This window comes from Homalodisca vitripennis, chromosome 3 (genome assembly GCF_021130785.1).
Source record: "Homalodisca vitripennis isolate AUS2020 chromosome 3, UT_GWSS_2.1, whole genome shotgun sequence".
In the NCBI taxonomy this organism is placed as follows: Eukaryota; Metazoa; Arthropoda; class Insecta; order Hemiptera; family Cicadellidae; genus Homalodisca; species Homalodisca vitripennis.
This window is the reverse complement of record NC_060209.1, coordinates 131633984-131661573: the sequence shown is the minus strand read 5'-3', so window position 1 is coordinate 131661573 and position 27590 is coordinate 131633984. Positions and strand designations below refer to the sequence as shown.

The following is a 27590-nucleotide window of genomic DNA, read 5'->3' as shown; positions in this document are numbered from 1 at the left end:
GAAGTGGTATAGCGAAACTATAAACAGTAATGAAATAATGAATGAATATCTATCTAATCCTGAATGTGAGTGCTTGAATAATACAGACTATGAAGAGATGGAAGTAAGTCAGTCAAGTTGTACTGGACTCTGAGCCGAAATTGTAAGACTCGGCCATTGACAGTTAATTAATTAATTGTTAACTAGTAAAAATAGTTTGATGTTTTGTTTATGCCTTTTCATCAACAAAATTCTTCTGGGCAATTAAACTCTTTTATTGTAATTTTTTTAAATTTATGATGTTTTTTTTTTAAACTCATATTTTCACTTGTTGGTTTTTAACCTGGAAAACGTTAATTTAGGACTAGCCCTGATACATAACTGATATTTATTACTGTGTTAAGATATCAGCAAAACCACCAGCAACAGTTTTGGTGACAGAAACGACAATCTCCACATGTTGGTTACAAACATGGCCACCTCTATATTTAAATGTTAAATATCTTTTGTACGAGTGGTATAGTAAATAACATACAAATTACTATTCTATAATGCTCTGTGATTACTTGTTAATCAAAAACTAAAATTCAACAGTTCCATTTGTGTGGAAGTAGTTTAAACAGTTTTTCACCTATCTTAAAAATATTGATAAATGTAGTTGGCCATTTTTGTAACAAGGCTACACATATACGTTTCATTACTTAAACTACAATTTGAAAATTGTTTACATTTACAGTCTTGAAATTATGGAATAAGCTTAATAGTAAAAGCATTTCTTATGTCATCCTATTCTGCAACCAATGTTGAGCAGAGAGTAAGAAAATATTCAGAAAAGTAAGTTAGGAGTTTGAGTATCATACACTTTTAACTGAACATTTTTTCAATTATAAATTATTCAGTATTTGATCAGTACTGTATAATTTACTGGCTTTAAATGGTTCAATTGTTACCTAATGTTACTTAGTTGTTATTTAATAGATTTTGTAATAATATGTTATGTTCAAGCTATTCAATCAAATGTCAGGGGGGAAAAAAAAGGAAGAAAAAAGGGATTATTTCAAGCTATTCAATCAAATGTCACAAAATGATGGAGAGAACTTTGAGTTCTTTCACGGGTACTTATGAAATTGTTTCATTCTCTGACTTCAGCATCCCAAAACACTGTTCTTTAAACTTAAATATAAAATGGATTAGGGGGTTGGAATATCTTTCAGTGACTGCGTTATTTCAACAGCATTTAGAATGATATTTAAAAATAATATGCCCATGTTTAGCATTTTACTCTTTAAAAACAGAAATTTCACATCATTATTTTTACGCTGCAGAATTTTAAAACCATGACACTGTGAAGAGCAACAGATGCTAACTACTATCTTATTATTTTTCCTGTGTAAATGGATAAGCATTTAAGGAAGTTTCCATATATCCAACGTATTTATATTTTTGTCCGAAGCATACTTGCACTAAACACTAATAATAAAGATGCAAGTAGTGTGCTAACAAATATGCCTACATTTACATTATTCACCAACAACATTGGTGAAGCCTTTTAAAACTGAGGAAAGATCAAAAGTTTTCCGTTGATTTGGTTCTTTGTTTCCAAAGTACTACTTAATCATTTAACACCCTGTTTCTAAGAATGTAAGTTATGTAGGAATCTGAAATCACGTGCGATTGCTAACATTTTAGTGTTGTTTTTCATTTTATGGCATTATTTATTATACACCTGTAGTCCCGTACGACTATGAGATGGCTATCTGACACGTCACGCGTAGTCATGCACTACAATGTAATAAATTTAAGTTTACGACTGTCCCATTAATAAGGTAGGGGTACGCCACACCACGTGTCGCGTATCAAGCTTTGCTGAGGTTGATTGACAATTTCAAGTATAACATTAATTTTATTACGCTACATCACGTGATACAATTCACATGATTGCATTCAGTTAGTTTACATATGTATTTATTCAGCGATTTTCTCGTTTGCATCTTGTGTACTCATAAGAATCATGTAAAACTAGCAGTTACCCGTGGCTTCGATTTTTCCTCTTTTCCGATCAAGAATATATGTGTATATATAAATTCACAGCTCTGAGAAGTCAACTTTTGTCAAAAGACAAAATATTTAGGTTTCATTAAAATACTTAAAAGTAATATATCAGTTTTAAAAGTGACTTAAGCCACTCATTTAACAACTAGAGCAATTAGAAAAGATTATATGCTCATACGAGATTTAAGTTAAAAATTCAAAACAAGGTTTAATAAATATAAATTTTAACTGAAAAACAACATTCTTATGACAATATTACATACAAAATATATGACAGTATATTGTTAACACTGAATAGAGTCAAAGAAAAAAAAATGCTTAACAGCATTTAAATGTTAAGTAAAAGTTAGGCTAGATTGTGTCATATATCTACAATGCTAGCAGTTAACCGAGCTTTGCACGCAATTTAGTAGGCGTTGCATCGTATGACCACTGGTGGTTTGAATTATTTATATTTCTGACACCAATGACGAGTTTGCCTTCTTTTCACAATCAAGAAAATACGTAAAAACGTGCATACTTATGGCCATTGTAATTTACTTTGTTCTTAGTATGTTTTGTTCTATACTTGAGTTTGTTTCGTTTCAAGATCGAGAAAATATATATGCATACACAGGTGCGTTTGACAAGCTCACTTGTTACAAGAGGACTAAGATGGATTTTATATCAGTCCTTAAATTTGTCGTAAAGGTTAGATAGTAACATTGTATTTTAGATCTAATACTTAATATTTTATAAAGATGTACAGTTAAAAGTACATTAAGAGTGACACTGCGCGTTTACTTCTTTAAAAACTAAAACACATTTTAATGTTTTAGAACATTTAGAGCTGGAATTGGGTACATAAGTTCAGAAGAACAACCCAGGGAACTTTCATCTAGCACAATATTTGCCGACTGCTTCAAAGGGAGTTTTCGGATGTTTTAGGACATTTTCTAAGGTAGATGAGTACTTACTTAATCGCTGAAATATAAAACTGCGTGAAAAGAGTTATTCCTATGAGAACTTACTCAATATAAAAATAAACAAATTGAAAATATTAAACAATGTTTATACAGAACAATTGATTTCATTAGACATGATTTTTAAATTAATATTTCACAAATTGTTAGGCCAATACGGGATTTTTGCAACTTTAAAGACCAGCGTAACCCGGAGAAGATATGAGAAATGAGAATAAATCTGTATTTACCCAAGGGACCATACGAATTACCATGTAAAATGCCAGTACAATCGATTGAATAGTTTACGTATGAAAGCAAAACAAAGGCACTTTCGCATTTGTAATATTATTATGATGTTCTTAACGGTCAGACAATCCCTTTCAATTACATTTACCAAAATTTCACTCGATGTTTCTTTTATAGAAATTGTGCTTCGTGCACAATGTCAATTATATAGATTAGTTTTTTATCGAAATATCGTGCAGGCAGTCAGACATAACTTAAAAATGTCCAGCCCTTTGAGTGATAGGATTCGCTAACGCTCAGCCAATTATATATTATTCAACTGCAATACTTTATTATAGTCTCGTTTGTTTTGTGCATGATATGACATGAAATGAAAAATCTTTATTTATACAGGCAAAGTTAGGTCCGCATGGCCCTTTCTTACACTTAACCTGTGACAACGTAAAATTTAAAACATTAATTAAGTATTATCTTAAAAATAAAAAAACATAAAGAAATAATTACATTTAAACCATGTGGTGAAATTAATATAATATTTTAACATGATGAAATTAAAATTTAATAAATTAATAAGTTAACCACTTCTGTAATTCTTAAAACATATTAAATAAAATTATACTGTTAATATATACATAAAACTAAAGTAGTAATTGGTAATGAGTCCTTAAACTTTTATAACACACATTCGCCCATTTGTCAATGTCACGCCCACAGCATCTCAGACCGGACCTTCTCGGCTAACCGCTTGAGATAAGATATCTTTCAGTTTCGCCACAAACCAGAAACAGCTATCGAAGTAATTGTTTGGGGAAGGACATTCCACCAACCTATAAGCCATTACATGAAAGGACTTATCAATCACTGTAGTCCTGTGCTGAGGCATTCTCAAAATGTATGAGCCAGAGGGTGTGCTTCTTACACCTACATGAGACACAGATTTAAAATATTCAGAAAAATATCTTGGAAAACCAAATTTTAACATTGAATGAACGAGTTTTAGAATTTTGATGGATCTTTGATCTTTTAATTTTAGAATATTTGACTGAATATAGTACGGTGTGATGTGCTGCTCCCTTCTCACATCGTAAACGTAACGTATACAATAGTTTTGAGTTCTTTGCAGCTACTAAGTACTACGGTCATATCATTGTTCACAGAGTACAGTAATTGAAATGTGGAAGTACAAGTGATTTAGGCAAGAGCAGCTTGATATGTTCTGGTAAAAATCGTTGTAAACGTTTGAGTGAGTAAATAGATGCGAAAACCCGTTTACAAATCTCCGCAACAGCGTCAGTCCAAGTCAAAGTCGAGTTTATAGTCAAACCAAGATCCTTCACCTTGTCGTAGTACGGCATAGTGTTACTATTAATTACAGTTAACGTTTCAATAGTATTGAAGTTTATTGAATTTCGTAAACGAGAGTGACAAATAATGATCGGTTTCGTTTTTGTACGGTTTAGTCTCAGGCCGTGATTTTTGGACCACATAACAATGTTTTTAATGTCACTATTTATTTTGATGATACACTCGTTAATGGAGTCAATTTTAAGAGATATCTTATCTGTCAGGGAGACGGCAGTGTGTAAAAGTTGATGACATGCCTTCGGACTGGAAATTGTTACTTGTGGGGTGCCACAGGGATCGATTCTTGGTCCTTTATTATTCCTACTGTACGTTCGATTTTGAAAAATCGAATATTCTTTATGAGGCGTATTGGGATGCCATCGTACCCAACAGCATTACTGCGAATACGGCGTATAGCTTACAACACGTCACCTTGTATCACAGGTTTAAAAGTAAACTCAGATAACCACATCTACGATGAGGTAGGTTTTGAAGATGTTTTAAGTAGTCCTCCACTTTGTCCTGACTGAAACTTTGACTACAAGATGTAAAAAATTGATTCCACTCATTCAGAGGTATAAGAACTGGCTGTGAAATACGTTGTTTCCCTATTTCAAGGCTTTTAACCTTACGCCATAAGTCGCTTGACGACTGTTTCCTATTCTCAAAAAGACCTCGAGTATATCTCAGCCTGGAATTATGCAGAAGTTGTTTAACCCTGTTTCAAATTAAACGGTATTGATCCATAAGTATCTGGTCATTAGAGCTCCTCGCTCTACGATATAAGCTGTCTCGATGGGCCATCAGGCTAAGAATATCTTTTCTCATCCATGGCACTAGGTACCTCCTATTTATTCGTTTTGTCAAATAAGGATCATGTTTATCATAAACAGATAAAATTTGTTTATTAAAACCATCCACCATTTCATCAACAGAGTCAAGTTTCTCTAGGTTATGCAATGGGATCAATAAGATATCGGACTTAAATGCATCCTCATTCATGTTTTTAAAGTCTATATACTTGATAAACCTAGCTTTAATTTTAGGTATATTTACTGAATAAACACAATAGAAGAGGTCATGCTTTGATATGGCAGGGACTGGAAGCTGCCCATGAAGGACGATACCTTGTGGTTCCGGAACCACCATGAGGTCAAGAAGTGTGTCAGACTCGGCAGTGTGATGAGTTGGCTCCAGTGGCAGTATTGTCAGATTACACGAGTCAAACATGGAAGTCAGCTGTCTGTAGTTATAGTCTTGATTATTTTTCATCAAATCAGTATTGAAATCGCCCATGATACGACTATACATGATATAACTATGTATATGCTGAACCAGACAAACTAATTTCAATAAACATAAATTCTGGCGGAGCCGAATACTCAGAAGGCGTAAAAAGAAGCGGTTTAAAATTCAAGCCCTCCCTAATATACACTGCAACACCTCCGCCATTTTGTCCTGTTCTATCGTTCCGTTGTAAAACATACCCAGGAAGAAAAACTTCGCTTGACTGAACACTCGGATTCAGCCAGGATTCAGAAATTGCACTTAAATCAAACTGTTGAAGGCCAAAAAGTTCTCTAAGCTCATAAATATACCCCCTCAGCGATTGCGCATTGATATGAGCGGCTTTAAAATGTCTAGGATAGGGAGATAAGAAAAGAGAGAGGACATCAGCTTTGATGGAGGCGACGAGGAGGCAGTGCAAGCGGGGAGGTGCCCGGTGCGGCGAGGACTGTGTGGACTGGACTCGCTATCCTGAGTCCACAATCAACGGCGCCGTGACATGCCCGCTCAGGACCGCGGCCGCGAAACTGACTGATTCATGCACACGCACACACACATACAATACTCTAATTCTACGCAATAGGCCTAATACATTATCTAACCACATGCCATGACAATTTCGGCTCCTTATACAAATGTTAAAAGTATCAATAATACGTGACATAGATGCTATGTACCACTTCTATATTTCTGTTGTCTGAGGACATATGAACGGAAAAATGGTTATCTGTTCAATTTATAATTTTGAGTTATGTTATTAGTATTTATAAATCTATTTCACTATTCGACTTCAGTACGTTAAAAACTTTTCTTTAAACTTGCAGTGAAATTATTCTGAAATGGGCCAGAAGGTTGGAATAACTTCCAGTGACTAACTCTTATATCTGAAGTATTTATAATGCTATTTAAAAAGTGAATGCATTCGACTTTTCTGCTGTTAAAAGCAAATTGCATGCGACACCGTGGGTAGCTGCTAGTCAATCAATAAAATGTCCTGACACAATTCTGAAAATGTTAATTGTATGCTATACAGTTTCGTGTGTATTATATGATCAAAATAATATTATCATAAAACATATAGTAATAATGGACTAATGGAATATATATCTTTACTAGTTCCTTTTTTCTTTGACTTTATTCAGTGTTAAAAAGATACTGTCATATATTTTGTCTGTAATATTGTAATAAGAGTGTTGTATTTCAGATAAAATGTATATTTATTAAACGTTGTTTTGCATTTTTAACTTGAATATCGTATGAGCATATAATATTTTCTAATTGCTCTAGTTGATAAATGAGTGGCTCAAGTCTCTTTTAAAACTAAATAATATATTACTTTTAAGTATTTTATTTCAACTTTATTTAATATAATTTCGCGTGAAATTTCGTTCTTTATCCATAATGCGTTATTACGGGAAAAGATATCTTGAACTATAATACATCTTAACTATTCTAATCAATATATTGTAATATATACGTATATGAGACCTTATAAAGTATAGTATGTTATAAACGCAATTATAAAAAGCTACGCTGTGTTTATAAAAAACCTAATTTCAATATACTCGAGTCGAGTGTGGTCAAAGTGTATATCTACCGTCACGATGTTGCGACGTAGCTTACTTCCCATCCAACATTTTGACAGATGAAGTAAGCCTTCAGCAGTTTCAGAGTAGGTAAATCTAGTCCGGGCATCCTTCCATATTAGGATTGCAAAGGACGCTTATCCATGGCTATTTGAATGGCCGCTCCACAATCGTGGGATTGACATTTGGCCCGTCCTCATTTCAATGTCTGATAGTTGCATTGACTAACACCACAACGGAAGCCATTTATCAAAATGCCACTACCTCCAACGGAGGTATAAGATCAGGTTTTTTGGATCAGTATTCTAGAAATTGTACTACTGTGTCAATTATTTCTATATTGTTACCCTGCTTGAGTAAAAAGAATGGTTTCCAGCACGTTTTTGAAGCTCCCATCTAAAAGTTTACAGGTCTTAACATTTAAGACCACCATCACTTACCTTATCCTGGATGAGTAAATTGGAAGCGGACAAAACCTTATGAAACTCCCAAAAAGCTATGACTGTATATATTGCTTACCAATAAATGAATATGAAAGCTTAAATTAGAATAATGAGAGCTGAAATATGACATGTCACAGACTCAAAATATCTCAAAGTAAACTTTTTGAAACCCTTCTCTTGCAGGAATTTGGCAGGTTGTAAATGCTGCATGAATCGTGGTATTTTTATGTACCATTGTCCTTAAATAGGACTATTGTAAACTAAATTTCCGCGACGATCTGCTGAATATGTTGCCTCGAAGAAAATCTTAATTAATTATTAGCTTGCAATGGTGTGTATGATAAATAATTGGTCCATTGTTCGTTATTTCACAAGAAATCTCAGTACATCGCTCTTAAGTATGTGGCAACAGCCATATATTCTTTGATATATATGACGTTGTCCTCAGATGACACTAATATTCCTTTCCCGTAGGTTGGCAACAATCTGTTTGTTGTTTGATACACTGTGCCGGTAGCAGCAATGGGATGTTAGTTTTTAACAATTCCCTATACGAGTTGAATCCAGTAGAACTAAATCCTTTTACATTTTTAAATATCGTAACTTATTATTAGTTATTATAAGGTAGAATTACGCACTATCGAGTGTCGTAACAGACTTCGTTGAGGTTGGAAGCAAATTTCAAACCGATAGGTAATTTGATTCCCGCGATAGATAAACAGAATGATAATCATACAAAAAATAAGCTGACGAGAAAATGACGCATAGAACTTATCCTTGTTGAAATAAAGTTTCATGAAAATTTAAAGTATGCATATGAAATCTTTCTCATATGTACATAATTATGATATATTCAGATTTTTTGCTCATTAAATGGGGTTTTATATCTGTGATTAAATAATGAACATCCACATACCAAGTCACTATATAATGATGTACGTGTTAGGATAGTTAGGCTACATGTATTAATTTGTCACGTGTTTGAATCTCTTATGGGTGTATTGAGTTTGTCTACAAATTTATTTATTCTGCTATTTTCTCGTCGACGTCATGGTTTTATATAAGACTAATATAAAAATATTCGCTAAGGATAAAACAAATTCCATGGAGGAATATGCACCATCACCGAAATCAGTGTTCCTCATCTATAAACGAAGATTCACTCACAATTTTTGCCTAATTGGCACGCGTAGTAATGTTTTCTTTCTTGAACTTTGATAGCTCTCAGCCATTCGCTAGCTTACTGGTTACCACCTCGCACTCCTTCCTTGTCTGTTAGTGAAATTAACACTTTTTTCTATTATAAATTAGCCCTTTCATGTGAGACATTTATTTTTAATTTATTATAAAGTAAATATTAAAGTAATCATGTTTTATTTGGCAGATTAATACAGATATAAGTTGTGGTAGTGTCCTTCTGACGAGACCACGTTATCTTAATTATCAGTTGCCTCGATAAATAGCTAATCACGTCGAGATTTTGTTTTAGTTCGAGCTCTTGAGTCCTAGAGTAATTCTTCTTTCAGGACTACCTTAATTCAATCTTCCTTTTTGTGACTACAGATGCAATATCAAGCCAAGATGATGACGCCACGCTTGTAAGTGAAAATCAACGAACTAATTAAGTTTGTAGGCAAAATTCCAAAGACCATTGGAACTACTAGATCCATTTAACATATACAAATTTAGTTTGTTATTATTCTAATTTAACAGCAACGTGGCAAGTAATATTTTTTAACATCTAAAAGTGGTACTTGTAGGTTTTATTTACTATAGATAACTTATAAGTAAACATTGCAATATCGAGTATTTAATATTATGGCCCCAGAGATCTAAAACCCTATATATTTTGTCCATTCGGTAAATAATAATTCTAAAAGGTTTATAAGTAAATTTATCACGAGTCTCTAGTCGTTGCCCTCCTTAATCAACCCGCACGCAAACCGTAACTAATACCTCATCAATTAGGGGGTAGTATAGTAGCCACCCACTTATAACCATAAATGCTTAATCAGAAAACTTACGTCAACGCGATGTGTAAGGTTATACGTTTTTATTGATTTTATGAATGAGACAAATCCGGTGTTTCTAACTGTATTAACAACTATTAACTAACAAATTAACAGTATTGATAGGTGAAAGGTGTATCGAAGAATCTTTGATTAAAATTCTGAGCATTATATTAATAAAACTGCTATGGTAAATGTTCAGGAAACCATGATTTTCCTTGGATGAAATGAGCTGTGACATCAATGTTTTTTTCATACAGTAGATTTATAACGAAGAAAAAATATTTGGTGGGACTGCAAGGTTATATAAACAACTATTAAAAATAGTTCCCATTCACAGTGCCCATGAGAGGAAAATTGCCAGATATATAAAGACGGTTATCTGACTATCATTGCTGGTGAAGATGTAATTTGCTCAGCAACGTGAAAATTGGAAATAAGCTAACTAGTGTTTATTTAACAGACATCTTAAGAGTATTTAAATATATTGACATATACGAGTTTACTATCATTTGTAACAAAATATACATTTTGAACCGTATCACTAAATTGTCTGTTATTACTTTTTTATGTTAACCTCTAATATAATAAAAAGATCTACAAAATAAATCCTTTGTGAGATAATCAATAAAAACCACTCAAACATTAGTTCTCCTGTTGTTTTAAATTGATATAGCTTATATTCATAGCATGCTCAATGTAAACACTCCGAGATTACATAAGACTAGGGACTGTGCTGATAACGAACCACCAGGAGTTTGCCGTTGCAATATATTTTATCTCTCACAACTTCCTAGACAACAAAGGATATTACGGTGAGAGGTAAAGTTTTGTTCACATCTGGGGCACCGAACTGTTGGCCTTCAGTGCTCGAAAAACGCATTAGTATGAGTTATACAGGGTCTATAGCACAGTGCTCCTACAATTTCCTAACTTTTCGTCTTCCTGCGTCTCATCCAGTAGTCTAGACGGGGCAGTTAAGTCTGTAGTGGGCTTAAAATTGTTACTCGTTACTTTAAATTCTCTACGAGTATTTATTCAAAGAACAATAATTTTTAAATGTCATACTATGGCGCTCTGTAGACTACATACATCGTACAGTGAGTATGTAAGATAATTTTGCTGATCAATTGATTAATGCTCTGAACATCATCGCAACATCCTAATATAATATTATAAATGTGGAAGTGCCTTCATTTGATTGCTTTAATTTCTCATGCATTAATGATTCGACCGATTGTACTGAAATTTTACATGGGCATTCTTAGGGTCCCTGGCCTATTCTAATTTCAATAATCCCCCTGAGCTACGCCCCACTGGTCACTAAAGCAGTTAAAAATCCCATCTTGATCTCTTAAGTTCCAAAATATTAATTGAACGAGCCTGTTAAAAATTGTTTTATGACATCACGACCTTAGTTCAATTAATTTAACTACTATTTTCAATTCGTTTACATTTATATAGTGAAAGCATTGAATAAGCGTGATAGTAACATCACTTATCATTTCAACATCGTTGCAACAAGTAAAAACTAGTTAATTTATTCTGGATTTTACTTAATGAATAACATTTTTAGTATGTACATGTAAGGTATTGCATTTGGTTTCCTTAGACATGGAACGACATATATAGAGTAGCTGAATGAACAAAATCGGAGGGACTAGACATTAGCATGATTCAACAATCCATTCGCTCCGTGACTACTACTTAAGGAAACAAGCGAGCGCAGTGAGTCCGTGATTATAACAAGTGGAATCACACGAGACAGTTAATGCAATTTTTATGACAAAACATCGCATTCTCTTTTAACTGATGAGGTATAATTCCTAGAGTGCATCATGAAAATAGTATGATATGACAATCATGGATTGGGAAGCAAGAACATGTACTTTACTGCATCTTGTATCATCTTTACATGTGGATGACAGTTGTCATAAAATACAAATGTACTGAAATGTGTTAGTATTATTAGGCCTTATCTTGATTTAGGTTTCTAATTTTCAATAACAATATCTATATCCATAAAATTTAGATAACTATACTGTTTAGAACCTAACCTCATTACAAAGTATAAGTAGGTATAGAAAATACCATCTCCAATTTTGAGTTGGAAATATAATTAATTTGAAGTAGAAATGCAAATTCTTAAATAACAATTACTTAAATTTTCCTTACCTATCGTATTAATCATGAACACTGAAAAATGGTTACCTGATATATGACATAAAACTAATTCCATTTTAGGACCCTATCGTATTAAAACACAAGGGTCTTCACTAAGAAACATATTAACTTCGACTTTGGAGTTCCCCTAGATTGGTCTAAAATAGTTCAAGTATGACTGAATTCGTTGAAGCTATTTAATCATACCAAGGAATGTTGCATAGAAATTACGCGCGAAGCCACGGGTTGTGTGCTGGTATAATATACGAGTACATTATAGTAGTTCCAAATTGCAAAGTATGTTTATAGCTCTTAATATTGTTCATAAATGAAACGAAATGTTGGTTTCGATAGTATTCTCTGACTGCACGTTAATAGTGATTAAAATAATAGTTAATAAAATGTAACTTTTTATTTATTTTATTACTTTCTTGTATTCAATACGTGTTCTCTCTTACAACACTCGAGTACTATGAAGTACTACGAGTTTATCTTAGAAACATTAACTTTTTGAAACTATCATATTTGTATACATTTTCGATGAATTTATTTAGATAAGCTATACAAACCCAAACTACTAATAATTAATCTTTAATTCCAAACTTTTTTTGTTGAAGGGTGAAACTAATGTTTAAAGTTCACTTTATGTTAATTGTAAAATATATGCAATCTTTAGTAGAATCATTTTTATTAATAAAAATACAAAATCTGCAATTTTCATCATCCTTCATTTATTTGCTTGATTTTAGTATTATCTGGTTCCACTAAAGATGTCATATATTTTACAATTATCACAAAGTGAACTTTAAGAGAATCGATCCCAAATTAATATTTAGAAATATACAACCTAATTTTAATTTCACATCACAAAAGAATACTACTATTCTGCCTAAATCGTCTTTCAAAGTTTTAAAAATTATATTTTATCGATATCATACATGATTGTAAACGCTTGGACTTATCAGATTTAGATTAATGAAACAATTATTTATGGTAGGTATATCTTAGAGACGTTTTATACTGTTATAATCAGGGATCAGTTCTATTAATATTATGTCTATAGAGTGCATGCGAAAAGTAATTATTCTTTTGATATTTCTAGAAACGGAATTGGGAATCCATATAAGGACTGTCATAAAAACGTCTTCGTAAAGAACATTTATCTAAATACAAGACAGGAGTAGAATAACAGTATTACATTAACCCGGCAGCAGCGTCCTGCCTTGCCTGCCATCCTTGTAATGGCGACTTCTCATCCCCAGGGACCCTCCGCGTGGTTTCATTAACAAAGATTATATTCCAGTAATTCGGCTCAACTGGTCCCTTCTGCTCATTTCTAGTGTTAATACGTCCTGAGTCTTGCTTCCAGTCACAACCAAAAGTCACAATGGAGAATTTCCACTTCCTTGCAAATTGAACTCATTCAATATTAAAAAAAACCCATGCAATCACTTTGAAAGCTGCTATCAACATATTATTTCTGTAATAGTTAGTGTTTTATTCATTAAACTAATGATAAAATTTGTTTATCAATAAACGTCGTGGGCATCTATTTTGTATTTAATTCTCTAGAGCTTTACAAAATTTCAATATTATATGTTTAAAAAAAATGGTTTGCTAAGAATACGTACAATCTAGGGTGAACTGTACTTGAGAAATAATTTGCAGATTAACTCTTTAAATTACAAGAAGAAGACAAACTTAGTATTTCCTCCTTGATTGCAATAAACTCTTTAAAGTATCAGAAGCTGCTCCTAGAGGTGTTGTACATAAGTCTAAAACTGCGCAAAGATTCAAACGTGTGTTCAGCTCTAAGTCTGATATTTTTCGTAAATAACACAATGGACAGGGCGGAAAAACGCTCAGAGTTTTATTTTCTGGTATTTTTGTTCGACTTCTCATAACATACAAATCAACAATATTAAAAAGCCGTTTTAACATATGTTCGTTTTGAAAGTGGTATTTTTAACGTATTGCCTACACTCAATCTACAGTGTAAGTCAAGTATGTATAGAAAAGCTTAACCAAAACATGATAGGTTTTGAAGAAAAAGTTTTAAATATCTATGAAGTACAAATCTTATCTTCGTACGTTTCTCTTCTATCCTCTATAAGATAGAAAGGGGTCCATAACCATCGCTGTAGGTTACAGCGATTACAGCTTCACTGCCTGAGTTTTGTACTTCATCTATATAAATCTTAAAAGCAAAACTTTTAAGAACAACTTGTTAGAGAACAATGACATGGTTCGACGAATTTCGTAGCAGTAGTTTGAATAAAAAGCCTGTCCTAATATTTATCTTCCAGAATCTAATAGTGACCTCGCCATAGTCTAGTCAGTAGTTTTTCCATATATTCTTGGTGCCTCTCCAAATAATCTGCCTACGTACTAACTGGCCTGTTGTCTGCCGTTATTTCCAGTGTTACTGACATCAGTATTTACGTAAGCAGCACCTTTTTCGGAGCTATATCTTACTTACGAAATAGCGAAACGTACAAAGGTGAACTAGTGAACTTTATATGGGCTGAAGTTCACCTTCTTTCCTGACTATTTGTCAACTAACTCACGTAAAACAACTACTAACTTCTATTAGATTATATTGACACAACGCGCATCGATACGAAATGTGTACAGAATAAAAATGCTATGGAATTGTTATTAAATATTTACATCTGCTTAGAGAAGTTCGCATATATCTGAAAACTCTTTAGTAATTAATAATTTTAATAAACTGAAAAACTTACTGTAATGTAGTTATATAATATACGTTTACGAAGTTCGCACATATCTGAAAACTCTTTAGTAATTAAATAATTTTAATAAACTGGAAAAATTTACTGTAATGTACTTATATAATATACAGATGAAATTGTACCTAGATCAAATCATTTACAATATATTAAAATTCGGACATAAACAAATTACACTGCATTCCGTCTAAAAACAGACGCATAGCAACATTAACAGGTGAAAATAGTGAAATAGTATTTCTGAGCAACATTGTTACCATCTTATAAACAGACGGCCCTAAGTTGCTAATGAATTTCGAAATAAGACGGATTTAATATTTCAGAAAATCGGGTACAATCAATTGTTCTTCGATGAACAAACGATCAATTATGGTGGAGTACAACACTCTAGTCTAGAAACATTGGAAACACAATTTAATAAACTTGTCTTGCAAAAAATGTGGCTGGTCGTTAGCGAAGCCTACACCATTTCTTCCTGTCTATAAATCTGTCCACGCGATATCTCAAACTGACCTACAGACTTGAAATTTCATTAAATTCATTTCTATAAAACAAAATCGATTTCAACGATAGTGCATGTCACTCAGCGGCTGAAAATATAACGAATATTTTACATTTGTTTTGTAGGTAAACATGATGGCAGCGAGAAAATAGCAGATTATATACGTTTTAAACAAACTGAGTACAATCATATAACATAGTAGGCCTAATAAATGTTGCCTAACTATCAGAATTGAATGAGCTATCAAATTAAAATGTTCATGCAACGTCAACTAAGCTTATTACGCCACACGTGGTGTACATACACAGCGAAAATAAGGATGACAAATAAATAGAGTGGGTTAGAAAACTTTTAAAAAGTATTATTGGTATTAGCGTGAGAACCCAGACGACGCGACGGGGACATCGAAATCTATTGCATATATATTCGCTGTTGCCTGTTGTATGATTGACACACAGGAGCTTCCGTGTGGTCAATTACACATTAACCTCATCATAATAGATAACTGCCCACACGCGACTCTGCCATTAGCCCTGGGATTACCATCATGAAAGTAGCCTACATTTAGACTGAGACGTTGAATATTCCATTTTATGAGATTCCACAGTGTTAATAATGTTGTCAGGTACTCAATAAATTGAACCAGTCATTAAGTCCGTAAATGACCAGTTTTTTATGTGATCTAACTATTTTTTTAAATGGGTAAGGTGGTATTTTCTTCAAGAATACTTATGAGGCTTGTATGTTGGTCGTATTAATTATATCCGGTCAATCCCAACCAATTCTTAATGTCTCAGTAGGTAGGAGAGAACTTATGGAGAGACAATCCGCATTGTACAAACACACAACCTGGTTTCCCTTCAAATCGATAGAGAAATTCCCCTAAGAAATATAGATTGTCAGCCTCGCTATTTCTCATGGTAGTCGAAATAGGAGGATGTCAAGTGAGTTTAAAATATTAAATAATAACTCTCTCTCAGATCATATTTTTACACACTTAAACTGACAGTCTCAGACACACAAATAAATGTTAAATCAGTCAACCAACCATATACAGACCCTGATAGATGCGATTTTTCAGTCAGTGAGTTTATTTTTGTGACAACGATAACACTATTATGAGTATTTATGTGTCAAACGGTTGATTTTAAGAGTGCCAAACTGTCAAGAAAATAGGATATAAGAAATAGATAGAATTAGGGAGGCTGACGATCGATTTCTTCTCTTTAAAAAATTGTATCCATCGATTTAAAAAAAAACAAGTTGTGTTCTTATGCAATACAAATTTGCTATCGGTATCAATACTATCATGCAGATTGCTAAAAGCCCGTGAAAGGGAAATTAATTTATAGGGAGTGCCAAACTGTCAAGAAAATAGGATATAAGAAATAGATAAAATTAGGGAGGCTGACGATCGATTTCTTCTCTTTAAAAAATTGTATCCATCGATTTAAAAAAAAAACAAGTTGTGTTCTTATGCAATACAAATTTGCTATCGGTATCAATACTATCATGCAGATTGCTAAAAGCCCGTGAAAGGGAAATTAATTTATTCAAAAATATAGATATTACTCTATTGCACTAATATTTTAGATTGCACAGCTGACTAGCTGTGCAATCTAGTAATTTGAGTTATACATATTGATTGTATACCAGTTTAAGATTCAAATATACAGAAAAAATATAAAATTTCTGGAGAAACGAAAATATTTTTTGCCAAGTGTAAACAAAATGGGATTTGATGTATACTTATTCTTCAACTCGATTGCGGAAAAGCCCATAAACTCCAAACTCCCTGCGAGTGATATATGCAGACGCCAGTTATAAAAGCCTCCCATTTTACAGTGAAGCGTTTTGTAATCTATAAAAACTGTTTCCAACGGTTGCCTTTTATGGTGGTAGTTTATAAAATAACACTACGCAAACATGTAATAGGAGTATTGACGAGTCTGTATTATCGGTTTTAGCCCTTTACAAACATTCTCGGCAAATGTTAAACAATTTATTGATGAAACAGTTAAAGTGTACCGTGATATTCAGTTATTACTATGTAAGTGCCTAATCCTGTGTAAAACAAACTAGGCAATTAGTAGCTATGGTACAGTATTTAAGTAGGATTATCTTGTAGAAATTCAACACTAAAACTTTTTTTACACCGTAGCAAAAATGAAGCTGGGTGTGAAATATTACAAGTAATATGCACAAAGTTTCACTCATGGATGATCATAAGGTCAAAATTATTGAGAAAATACTGTCAACTGAGAAAAATATTAAAGTCAGTATAGGAGAGGGTTGAAAACAAGATATAATTAGACGATACAAAGATTCAGTAACCTAGAGTAATAAGTAACAGGTGACTTTAATGTGTGTAGTAATAAGTCAAAAATGCCAAATTCTATAACAAATATAGATATTAAAAAAATATCTATATCAGTGAACAAATGCTGATAAATTACAGAACTCAGAAATCAGCAAAGTTTTCAGCTTTTGAGATACAGATTTTTAGAATTATAGAAAACCGCAGATCAATATGACTATATTGTGATAATAGAAAGAAATTAGTATGCTACCAAATAGTAAATTTTTTAACAACTGTAGTGTAATACTTGAGATAATACATTTACAAGAAATAATAAAATTATATCAGCGAGTTTTATATATTGCACCTCTTAATGAATATTCGGCTTGTAACATAAATTATACAAGTATATTATTAATTTTGATAGTTATTTCTTCCATTGGGTGATTTTTTATTTGGTCCAATTACTCGTTTCACAAAACCGATTGATTAAACAACCAACAAGACGAAATATACTACTATAATGTGTATGAACAAAAACGAACACGGTAAAAAGTGTTTAAAGTGTTCATGTTGTGGAGGTGTTACAAATAAAAAATATGTTTCAAGGAGTATCACTGAAGAAGCCAAAGGTATATTATATACAAAAAAGAGACAATGACAGAAATTTTAAAATCTGCTTTGAAAAGTATCGCTGGAGGTACAACCAAGTGTACCTTTCTCGAACAGTGTTGATACAAAACGTGTACAAAGTAAAGATGATGTAGAGTTGTTACTAAATTTTAAAATCTGTTTACAATAGTATAGTTGGAACTACAACAAAGTGTACCTTTCTCACACAGTGTCTATAAGAAACGTGTACAGAATAGTATCGTTGGAGGTACAACCAAGTGTACATTTCTCAAACAGTGTCTATAAGAAACGTGTACAGAGTAAATATGATGTAGAGTTGTTACTAAATTTTAAAATCTGCTTAGAAAAGTATCGCTGGAGGTACGACCAAGTGTACCTTTCTCACACAGTGTCTATAAGAAACGTGTACAGAGTATAGATGATGTAGAGTTGTTACTAAATTTTAAAATCTGCTTAGAAAAGTATCGCTGGAGGTACAACCAAGTGTACCTTTCTCACACAGTGTCTATAAGAAACGTGTACAGAGTAAATATGATGTAGAGTTGTTACTAAATTTTAATCTTATCTGCTTAGAAAAGTATCGCTGGAGGTACAACCAAGTGTACCTTTCTCATACAGTGTTAATACGAAACGTGTGCATAGTAAAGATGATGTAGAGTTGTTACTAAATTTTTAAATCTGCTTAGAAAAGTATCGCTGGAGGTACGACCAAGTGTACCTTTCTCACACAGTGTCTATAAGAAACGTGTACAGAGTAAAGATGATGTAGAGTTGTTACTAAATTTTAAAATCTGCTTAGAAAAGTATCGCTGGAGGTACGACCAAGTGTACCTTTCTCACACAGTGTCTATAAGAAACGTGTACAGAGTAAAGATGATGTAGAGTTGTTACTAAATTTTTAAATCTGCTTAGAAAAGTATCGCTGGAGGTACGACCAAGTGTACCTTTCTCACACAGTGTCTATAAGAAACGTGTACAGAGTAAAGATGATGTAGAGTTGTTACTAAATTTTTAAAATCTGCTTAGAAAAGTATCGCTGGAGGTACGAACCAAGTGTACCTTTCTCACACAGTGTCTATAAGAAACGTGTACAGAGTAAAGATGATGTAGAGTTGTTACTAAATTTTTAAATCTGCTTAGAAAAGTATCGCTGGAGGTACAACCAAGTGTACCTTTCTCACACAGTGTCTATAAGAAACGTGTACAGAGTAAAGATGATGTAGAGTTGTTACTAAATTTTAAAATCTGCTTAGAAAAGTATCGCTGGAGGTACGACCAAGGTGTACCTTTCTCACACAGTGTCTATAAGAAACGTGTACAGAGTAAAGATGATGTAGAGTTGTTACTAAATTTTAAAATCTGCTTAGAAAAGTATCGCTGGAGGTACAACCAAGTGTACCTTTCTCACACAGTGTCTATAAGAAACGTGTACAGAGTAAATATGATGTAGAGTTGTTACTAAATTTTAATCTTATCTGCTTAGAAAAGTATCGCTGGAGGTACAACCAAGTGTACCTTTCTCACACAGTGTTAATACGAAACGTGTGCATAGTAAAGATGATGTAGAGTTGTTACTAAATTTTTAAATCTGCTTAGAAAAGTATCGCTGGAGGTACGACCAAGTGTACCTTTCTCACACAGTGTCTATAAGAAACGTGTACAGAGTAAAGATGATGTAGAGTTGTTACTAAATTTTAAAATCTGCTTAGAAAAGTATCGCTGGAGGTACAACCAAGTGTACCTTTCTCACACAGTGTCTATAAGAAACGTGTACAGAGTAAAGATGATGTAGAGTTGTTACTAAATTTTTAAATCTGCTTAGAAAAGTATCGCTGGAGGTACGACCAAGTGTACCTTTCTCACACAGTGTCTATAAGAAACGTGTACAGAGTAAAGATGATGTAGAGTTGTTACTAAATTTTTAAAATCTGCTTAGAAAAGTATCGCTGGAGGTACGACCAAGTGTACCTTTCTCACACAGTGTCTATAAGAAACGTGTACAGAGTAAAGATGATGTAGAGTTGTTACTAAATTTTAAAATCTGCTTAGAAAAGTATCGCTGGAGGTACAACCAAGTGTACCTTTCTCACACAGTGTCTATAAGAAACGTGTACAGAGTAAAGATGATGTAGAGTTGTTACTAAATTTTAAAATCTGCTTAGAAAAGTATCGCTGGAGGTACGACCAGGTGTACAGTTCTCACGGCGTCTGTCGGTACAAAACAATCTGCTAGCTGTTTTCTCAAGTGATGGCTGTGCAACGAACGCTTGTCCGTGGTTTGAAGTGTTTGCTGCGGGATCGACAAATACAAACACAGCTTGATAGTAGACAACTTAACTTTGTTCTGTTCTTGGAATATCGCTTTGTATAAATAGTTTCAGGAAACCCAATCTTGAGTTTTAATCTTTCAGATATAAAAGTGAGTCCTTTTTTATTTTATTTTTTAATATTCAGTCAAATATATAAATAATAACGTAAAGTGGGTGAGAAAATACAATTTGTTCCTTACATATTTTCTTGAAATCACTGCAATAGAGGGTTTCCTCGAAAGTTTTGGAGAGAAAGTTAGTTTTGCATGCTACCACAGCCTATATTTTCGAGATTCTGCCGAAGCCGCCATATTGTACCGTGGATACAACATATTGGGCCCCGCATTGTTGTTGAGGACGTAAACATCGACTGTTATTTCCTTCGCCAACAAAAATACAGTAACGGAAAGGCCCATAACGCTGGTCCTGTGCCCAATGAGGCGTCGCAACGTCAGCTAGGGAAATATCAATAGCCATACAAAGTTGTTCAAGTAGTTTATCAAGATTGGACTGCAAGGTGTTTTTTATAATTCAAAACAAGAAAGATCTTACTTATTATTTTTATTTAAAATAATCACTGAGTGAATTTGTTTCATTCAAAATAATTGTTGAATATAATATATTGATAATATTTTGAAGTCACATTGTAAACTTCGTTCGGGATGATCTTTTTTGGGTTATAAAAACAAAACCAAAATTATAAATTCATTCATACTTTCTATTGATTCGTATAATTGATCTTATGTTTAATGATTGTAAAAAGCAATAATATAGATATTAAGGCGAATTGCCTTACATGTTGGCATGGCTACATAAACATATGTTACATTTTACTTCAGTCATAAAAGGTTTTTATAGGAAGTCATTTCTGGTCAACTTTAACTCAAATATTAAACTTTTATATTAGTATATATTTTGTGCATTATTAAATAGTTGCATAAAAGTATATAATAATACATATCTTTCAAAATTGTTTCTTATTTATTAGTTTTTTACTTAAATAACATAGTTTTCTTAAATGATAATTATTAAAATGTGCACAAAAAAGATATAACTTGGTAGATATAAGAAGGGCTTGAGAGTGATACCTCATACTGACATTGTTATTATGATACATTTCAATCTTTCAGATAAAACTTAATGACTGCAACCCTAATTGATTTACAAATGATGCTGATTTGCTAATAATTTATATTCAAGGTCTACTGCTATACTTTGTATGGTCTAAATGTTATATAAATTGCAAGAATCATTGTTTTCAGAAGTCCGTCAGTTTGAAATGTCATTTTATGAGTTAAATATTTTTTAATCATACAGTTGTCACTCGAGCACTAACAGACAGTCATCAAACTAAAATAAAACGGATGTAAGTAGTGTTTCTTCGCAAATTTTGGTTAAAATTACCTTAGCTCTCTCTCTACTATGTAAACTAACGCTATCTGATTTTCAGTGTTAGGTTTTATATAACTTATTATTATTATGTAATATTGTATAAAACCATATTTACATGGTGGTGTGCTACCAGATTTTACTATTCAGTTTATAAATACATTTCGGAGCAATCCCGTTTAAGTTGGTATCACATTAGAATAATCAAATAATTTTTGAATATTCATATCATATCATATTGCATAGAACGTGGAAGTACGCTTTGATGTTTCTTTGAAGAATTGGATTGTTTCCAAAAATAAAAGATTTTAGACACAACTGTAAACATTCTATAACTGACATCTCATTTTTAAAGTACTTCAAAAATAGATAAATTTTGACAATTATAAGAGATTGCTATCGATTCCCTAACCAAAATTGCAAATAAGAAAAAGTATAAGCCAAGCCTATTCTGTGGTAAATCCAGATTATTTGATTTATAGGAGAAAGTTGAGTTCAGTTAAATCATGAAAAAATATTTATCTTACAAAGGACAATGATGAAGGTTTTATTTGCGGTAAGTGATCTTTGTTTGCGAGATTTCCCAATGTTGACTGAAATCCCATTATTGATATAAGTCTCTATATAGATTCAGTCGTATCTGAATGGTCCATTCTTTCAAATATGATGCAACAAAAATATGTCACAAATGAAACGTAGAAAGGATACAAGTTTTAGCAATCCAAGTTTTTTTTATCTAAGACCAAGAAAAGAGTATCAGTAATATATTAGTCAACACTTGCAACACCACAATATAAAACATAGCACACAAAATTACTATTATCACATACAACTTGTTATCCAGTTTAAAATGTGAGAGATTTGTTTGGCATTGATTTTTATTTATTCCTTATTGATATTTATTAACTTTAAACTACAAATAAGAGACTTATAATTTTCGTCATTTATCTCATTAAAAGTCTTCAAAATGAAATGCCAGTTGAAAAGTATTTATATTTTAAAATTTTAAATTGTTAGACATGTGAAATAGCATGTAAAATTAAAATAAAGATGTTTTATGGTACCAGCCGAAGCTAGAACTAAGAAACCTGGGGACCAACAGCTTAGAGGTGATTTCCAAACCACCACCAACGGCCGGGTAAGCGGACTGCTTGCAAGGCCAAGATCGCTCATCGGTCACCCGTCCAAGCAGCAGCCACGCTCGACTTTGCTTGATTCAGTTATTCTATGATATAACCATTGTACCCGCTACACTGCCCGTATGGTGATACCAATACTCTTAAAGAATGTTTATTAACGTTATAAGCAATGAAGTGGCAATGGTCTTAATTTAATTTACATATTGTATTTTCCACACATTTCAATGATTATTATTGTCCATTAATCACAAAACATTTATATTCTAAATATGTGTACGGAAGATTAAAAATTATGTTATTGCTTACATATAAACACGGCTTTTTATGTACGATGATAATAATATTTAGACCAGTAACTATCAATACTTGATTTTGGGATGAAATATTCACAAGTATCCATAGAGTTGTTGCATGTGACTGTCCAATCGGTAATGAATAAAGTTCGATTTCTGTCTATATGTACGCAATATAAGTGTTGTACGATTTGACCTAGAATGCTGAAATTTGGTGAGAAAATCTACCTCTAATCTCTCCACATAGCTGTTCACGGTATTCAGGAAGAAAACGCATTTTTAAAATGATTTCGTAATTATCAATATAAAGAATAAAAGGTACGTAAATTATATGTATACATAAAACATTATGTTGACATATATGTAACATATATGTTACACATATGTATACCGCGGATTATTGGGTAGTTTATAATAAACAGAGTACAAATTAACATTTATAATGCAGAAACTTGACAAAGGACAGTACGTTATATACTTGTTTTTAGAATAAAAACAGACATTTAATTTATCGATATTATAAGATGAGTTTATCGCATAGTGCAAAACAGTTGTTTCAATTACCGTTTGGATTTGAAACTGTATTATTAATGAATATTTCCCTGGTATTTAATCACGCACGCTGTGCACACTAGCATTTTGTGCTGGACGAGCACAGACGATAATGCACATTTATGAATGATGGTGAGAGTAATAACGTATACAATTTCCACTCATAATTAAAATACATAGCATCATATTACTTAGTATTTACTTGTATTTATATATGTATATATATATATATATATATATATATATATATATATATATATATATATATTATGGTGACAAAAAGGTTATGACGTGAATGGTCGTAACTTTGCGGAAACGGGGGATGAGTGACACAGCAAACAACGGGCCATTGCTTTATAGTGATTTGCTCAGCACACAACACACTGTCACTACAGTAATGTAATTTATAAATATGTACTACTAATCCACATAACTATTGTCAATTTATACTTACTACTCCATTTATTTACAAATAAACGTTATTTCATTCATTCCATTTTAACCATAAAAATTCTTAATTACATACGCAATGAAGTCTAAATGTAACAATGACATTTAAAATTGTAATTAATATAGCAGCATATTTTTATTTTGTTTTATTTTGTTGTTTTGCTTTTGTCATGTAAGTATAGAGTATGTGGCATAATTAAAATAATTACTAAGTTTAGCTACTAAAATGGTTATAGGGCGGATGTAAAAACTGTAAATACAAATTTACAATTTCTAATAAACATTTTTTATTTTTACTCTTTAATATACTTCAGTCTTAAGTGATGAATATAAACACTATTAAGACTGTGGTGATTCTTTAAAGTTCTGTCAATGTCTCTTGTAGCGAGATTTATGTCTGAATAGTAAAACTCGTAGACAATACATTTCTATAAAAACATTTTTTCGAAAAGCTGTTGCAGCTTTAAAGATTTTAAAGGTTATTTCAGTTTCTATGTTGGACTATTTATAAAGACTGTTTATTTCACGAAAACCCTAACGTGAAAACCACTCGTATATATATAATTTAACCAGGCGTCAATAGCTGTTCACTTACTCCCTGATCTATTTTATTGTTTAATGTTTTTAGAGCTATTAATCACTAACAATACATTCATCGATACTGCACTGTATCACCATGGCATGCAACAATTTTATTTGTATGTCTGAAAAGTATTACCGTTGTGTATTGCTATAATAATATCGTAAATGTGCACACATTAACAATATTACCAATGGGTATCAGACATAAATTGTAGGTAGTATGTAAAATTACCAAAAATTCGTATAAGTCTTGTACCAGACGTGTTGTAGACTTTCTAAATATTTAGTTTCATGAAAAAATGTTAATATAGTATGATATAAATATATATTGTTATGTTACTAAACATTAAATTGAACTTAATCAACTATGTCTTACAGTTTAACGACGGAGGGCGGCAGCGACGGTACTTGCTCGAACCCTGCGCTCTTGCAGACGATCTCCCTGAGTTCATCATCGCAGATGCACTTGGGATGGAACTGGCAGTCCTGGGCGGCCGCGAGGGAGAGGGTCGCGGTGAGTAGTAGCCAGTAGACCGGCGAGGACATGCTGGAGTCGCTGGACAAGGAAACGTTCTCTGGAATATGGTACTACTATCCGACGCGAAATTCAATCATACACAAAACGTCCCGAGAACTCAGCCCTAGTCGGGAAGTCATCTTGGCTATGAGAACATAGCACCAGTAACACGAAGTTGTGAAATGGGTTTGATGACATTTGTCGCATTGAGATATGTAGATACAATATATGTGAAGATATTATCGTTGTGAGTTTATTTCTAGATCACTTACTCAGTCTAATCTCAGATGGACAAGTGCAATAGATCAGACTTCAAGTCAAATTTACGATTATTTAAACGAACAAATAGTTTAGTTATTGAAGAATCTTAAGTTTGAATAAAACCCCGAAACGTGTTATACATATTTATTAACTTCATATCATTAAAGCATTAAATAATATGAATGGTGTTTAGCGAAGAATTATAATAAAATCACTATAGACCTACTTTAAAATATGACTGTTAAGAACATGGCTCCTAATATAAATAGTAAAAAGTCTACACCAGACATGAAAGATTTTCACTTTGTAAAAATGAAAGTTCCAATACTACCGATTGGGTCACTGTTTATAAGACATATGGCGCGGACACTTCACCAAACACAAACACGAGTTGTCTCCCAAGTGCCACTCATTCTACCGGAATGTTCTGCTGATAATTTCGTCAAACTGTGATAGAGACCGCGGTTCAGTTTTTGTGCAGTGCGGCGTTCGTCGCCCGAGGACTAAGTTCTCCCACTCTGCTCCTCCGACCACTTTCACTTTCTACCATTCAACATATGCAGCCTGGCCTGCCGCTCTTTCCTTTCCAGATTACTTCACAACTTAGCTCAACTTTCGGCTACAACACGTGTCGAAAATTCTCAATAACATGCTCATATTGACTGTATGATGCTCCGTGTATCGAATCGAAGTAGGAGTTAACAAAAATTTGTCTGGGGTTTTAAAATGTTTGATAATAAAGCTACATGCAAATGTATTAAAATTATTGTACCGACTAAACCTGAAAGTAGTCTTTATTTTTATTTCTAAAAAACCACGAGTACACTTTTTTGAAAGTGGCGAATAAATGTTGCTGACTATTGTTTACAACGTCACAACGAGTAGTTATTTAACACTGACACCATCAACTGACACAGTCGGGGACAGACGGGGGAGGAGAAGAAGAAGTCGAAGACGAGACGACGCAAACAGACGACGCACGCACGAGTAAGACGGCGCACGAGCGCACGCTCCACGGCCTCCAAACACTCACTGACTGACTGGATTCCAAAAAGAGCGGGCTGTGACGTCACGGATCGAAGTGTCCCCACCGCGGCGCCCCCCGCCCCTCTCCCCACCCGTACAATTCTGATTAGATACAGGCTAATCGGCCCCTTTAACTCGTTTGGGTTCGATCATTTTAACGGCATCCTTTTAACTCTGCCTGTTTTTTATTACTTGGTTGATGCCACTTTTTATTTTAATTTTTATACTACATTCTTATTTTAAACTATGAAACGTAACTGATTTGCTTTATTTATTTTTGTTTATGGTTTTAATTACTATTAGTACAAAAGATCCGTTTAATTCCACTATGTATATTGCTATCAACGATTACATGTCTCAACACGTCCAGTCTCAAGAAACGTGATTCCCAAGTTTCCGTTCAGTCTGTCTTGTGTAAATTCAGATTCATCCTAACAAGAAACTAAAAAATTTTAAACAAAGTTGTACTAAGAATTTCTTTCTAGATGTTTGACTATACCTGTATGTAAATTGGCTGAGCGTTCAGCGAAGCCGCTCCAGCTAATTGGTAATGAACGAAGTTCGATTTCTGTGTGTATATACACTCAATAAGTGCTTTAATTGTTGCCTAGAATATTAAAATTTTGTTTGAAACTCTACCTCTACTAACTTCACATGGAGGAGCATTTTACGAATAGATGGTATTTTAACATTACAATATCTCCTGATATGTCATGTTGTATCTTGTATTAAAAAAAGCAAATAATGAAAAAACTTTTACGTAATACTTTTATACTAGAAATGAACATAATCTGCTCGCTAATTATTTCAGTCTCTCTCTCTCTCTATTGTATAG

The 27590-nt window shown here is 33.0% G+C and overlaps 1 protein-coding gene across 2 annotated transcripts in view; it reads right to left on the bottom strand.

Moving 5' to 3' along the window:
• The window catches only part of LOC124357512 (follicle-stimulating hormone receptor-like), a 409876-nt gene extending 383126 nt beyond the window's left edge, over positions 1-26750 (bottom strand). For both annotated transcript variants that reach the window (XM_046809381.1, XM_046809382.1), the window contains exon 1: positions 25328-26750. In XM_046809381.1, coding sequence (XP_046665337.1) covers positions 25328-25497 — 170 coding nt within the window. In that variant the 5' untranslated portion in view covers positions 25498-26750. The remainder of the gene's footprint in view (positions 1-25327) is intronic.
• Between the last annotated feature and the right edge of the window lie 840 nt (positions 26751-27590).